Source organism: Corvus brachyrhynchos, unplaced genomic scaffold (genome assembly GCF_000691975.1).
Source record: "Corvus brachyrhynchos isolate BGI_N302 unplaced genomic scaffold, ASM69197v1 scaffold285, whole genome shotgun sequence".
NCBI lineage: Eukaryota > Metazoa > Chordata > Aves > Passeriformes > Corvidae > Corvus > Corvus brachyrhynchos.
Window position 1 is genome coordinate 611,453 of NW_008238323.1, and position 3,473 is coordinate 614,925.

The 3,473-nt window shown below is 38.0% G+C and overlaps 1 protein-coding gene across 13 annotated transcripts in view; it reads left to right on the top strand.

Annotated features, from left to right (window-relative positions):
* Positions 1-3,473, top strand: part of DYM (dymeclin) — a 224,476-nt gene that overhangs the window by 85,162 nt on the left and 135,841 nt on the right. For all 13 annotated transcript variants that reach the window (XM_017734321.1, XM_017734324.1, XM_017734328.1 and 10 more), the window contains 2 exons: positions 655-768; positions 2,046-2,140. In XM_017734321.1, the coding sequence (XP_017589810.1) occupies positions 655-768; positions 2,046-2,140 (209 nt within the window). The remainder of the gene's footprint in view (positions 1-654; positions 769-2,045; positions 2,141-3,473) is intronic.

A 3,473-nucleotide genomic window follows, 5' to 3' on the forward strand; every position in this document is an offset into this window, starting at 1 on the left:
GCAATAAACTTGGAAATGGTGGTTAACTTCATCCACCCTGATACTGGAGGGCAGGGAAAGATAGGAAGCTCTTAATCTAGCTGATGACTTTCTCTAAGTTTTAGGGGAAGAGACCTCATACCTGTCAAGGGAAAGGCTTCAGTGTGAAGCCAACACTTCACCTGTGGATCTGCCCCCTCACCTTCAGTGTGTGCACTCTTGCCCGTCAGTCAGAGCTCCTGTGTGCTGCCTCTTGCCAGCCAGTGATGAGGGAAAATGGCAAGGCATTGGCAGAATTATTCAGGTGTCCTGAGTGTAAATGGAGGCTTTATAAAGGGTAAGGTCAAAATGAGTATATGAGTGTGGTGGCACAGAGCACAGAAATTAGTGAAGTGCCAGATGTAATCATCTTTCTACACCTGGTGTGTTTCCACATGACTTAAAGTTGATGAGATCTACTAGTGGTTAATGCTGCAGAGGTCTGACTTTTTTTTTTTTTTAACTTTTTTTTTTTCTTTGTTTTAGTTATGCTTTGGAGTACAAAAATTAAGTCACGTTTGAGACTGGAAATTAATTTTCCTGTGTTAAGGAATGTGAGATTCCAGACAGATTCGTATGTTCATATTCAGACCTAGGTGCTGAAGAGACGTGTTTTTTTATTGTTTTCTTTTGCAGATACTGAAAAACATCACTTGGTATGCTGAGCGTGTCCTAACAGAGATCTCACTTGGGAGTCTTCTAATACTGGTTGTGATAAGAACCATCCAGTACAACATGACACGGACAAGGGTAAGACTACGTGGAGCACTTGTGAATTCCTAACCTCAGCAGCTTGAATTCAATTTCAAACAGGGGGTCGGATTTTATTCTGTTGCAACCAGTTGGCATCTGGATTTGCAGGAGGGAAGAAAATAGACAGATCAGCTGTATTAACTTAGTGTTTCTCAACTTGTAACACAATTTCTGTGTTGTCATCCAGTTCATAGAGTACGGTTCTCTAAAGACTTTTATTCAGGCCTCAAACTGATCTTCAGTTGAGAGGAAAGAGTTCCTTAGTTTCATGAGAAGAAATGATTCGTTGTAGGCTGTTTGCGTCTCTTAAATGACTTAAAAGTGGGAATTTCAGGTCTATTTATTGTTAGTGTTTTCGAGAAGTACAACAGGGACATGGCCAGAAGACCTTTTTGAGCTCTGGCAGAGCAAAACTGCTTGAACTTCAGAGCTTAATAGCCTGGATTGGTTTTGTGCATTTTTCAAGCATTTGCTTTTTTACCTTTTTGCAAACACAAGTGTAGTATCATACACTTCTGAATATTTTCAACAATTAAAGGCACAGAATTTTTTACATTAAACAGTCTCCAAAATATTAAATATATTTTAAACTGGAAGAAGTAAGGGTTTTGCTTTTATGATAAAAAGAATTGGAAGGTACAAGAACAAATTTGGCATATATTTGTAGTATTTAGAATCTGTTATGTTATGTAAATGAATATTTTAGACTTGAATAGGGAAATGAATCCCTTTTGGATTAGATAAGTGGACAAGTTTCATTTTATGAAAACCCTTGACTTTGAAAGGGCCATCAGGTAAATGCTTATTTGGTCAAATGGTTTCAGGGATGCTGAAATGAGGACCAGTGCTCTGAAGTATGGTGTGGTTGTAGTTGTGGGATATATGCTGTGAAAGAGTCAATAGGGAGATGAGTTATGAAGTATAAAGTTTTAGGATAAGACTACAGGAGAGACAGAGGTAAGGTAGAGAGGAGGAAAATACCTTCATGTGTTTTTTACATCTGAAAGACAAATACATATCTATCATGTCAAATACATACACATATATATGTATACACTCTAAAATCTGTATGGAATCACTCTTTTATAAACCTTCTATTTTAAGAAAACGTGTTAAAACATCACCAAGTATATATGCTTTGCGTTTCTGCCCTGTGTTTTTAAAACAACATTTATTACTCAGTCTTTTGAATGATTCCTAAAAGAGGTGTCAGTGCATATCCAACAAACAGTTTGGTGTGTTGGTTTTTTTATCTTCCCTATTCTTTCTGACAGGACAAATACCTTCATACAAATTGTCTGGCAGCCTTAGCAAATATGTCGGCGCAGTTCCGCTCACTTCATCAGTATGCTGCTCAGAGGATCATCAGGTAAATATAAAGATTCTGCTGGAAAATCATCTTTACTGAAACTCAAAAGTAGAGAAACATGAATTTTGTATGCCTTAGTAGTACAGGAACATTAATTTTACATGCCTTAGTAGATACCAATGAACTAAACAGCAGAAATCATAACTGAGTAACTAAATAATCTCAAAATAAATCTTACTTGCTCTATATTTCAACCTGATCTGAATGGACACAAAAAATATCAGTTTCTCTGTCTGAGAAACTTCTGCCTTTTGATCCTTTTAACAGAACAGCTCAATAGCTGCCTTCAAAACAGAAGGTTTTCGGGGATTTATGTGAATTACAAATTCAATCATGTATCCAGTTATTATAAAAATGCACTGAGTGGTGCTTCTCAAGTATTGTACAGCATGGATTTTCAGCTTATTTCTTCCTGAATATTTGGCAAAAGTTCTGGTTTTTAAATCAGACATAATGCAATCATCATTTTGTGACAATACCCTGCAAATATGGGCAATAAAGCATAGATCTATGCTTTTCAGCTGATAAAGTTTATTATCTCTATAGTAATCAATAGTCAGTATCTGCTCTGGTTCTAAAACAAGGCCAGAACTTGGTCCTTCCTATTGTGTTTCTGTGCTGCAGAGCACATTGTAAAGGCAGGTAGCCCTGCGCCAGGCACCCTTCTCATCTTGGCAGCCAGCCCCGCTCCATGCTCCAAGGGAAACTGGGAAGGTCCTTTTTAATGTGATCTGGAATAAATTGTTACAGGGCTTGTCAGGTACAGATTGCGTGCCAAAAATAATAATTGTGTACCTGTACACTTTGTCAAGGACTGGGTTAACATGACATGCAGCTTGTTCTTAAGGATTTAATTCTCTCCAAGACACTTCTCCTTTGAAAATGGTTGGTGGTAAAAGTAGGACAGGTTACCAGAATGAATGCATTGTGTTGGTGCCTTTCACCTGCCTGATACTTGCCCTCTTTTCATACCCTTGGCAGAAGTAAAGAGGGTTCAGAGTTTGAAATGGAGCTATTTTTCCCTTACTTGCCACAGACATTGTCTTAAATATTTGCTGTGCTCATTTCTCAAATCACAGACATGAAGTCTGAGTTTTCCAAGCATTTGAAATGTTTGGAAAGCAGAGATCCTGGTGTGGTGTGAGATACACTTCTCTGACTCAAAAACTTGGTCTTGTTCTTACTGTGATACTTCATTTGCCACTTCAGAGCTTCTTCCTAGGATCCTGGGTTCTGATTTAGTTTTATTTTATTCTACTGCTGTTTCTGCATCCCAAAGTGAGATATGTTCCTCTGGTTGTATTTGGGGCAGGAAGCGGTTATCTTGCTAGTC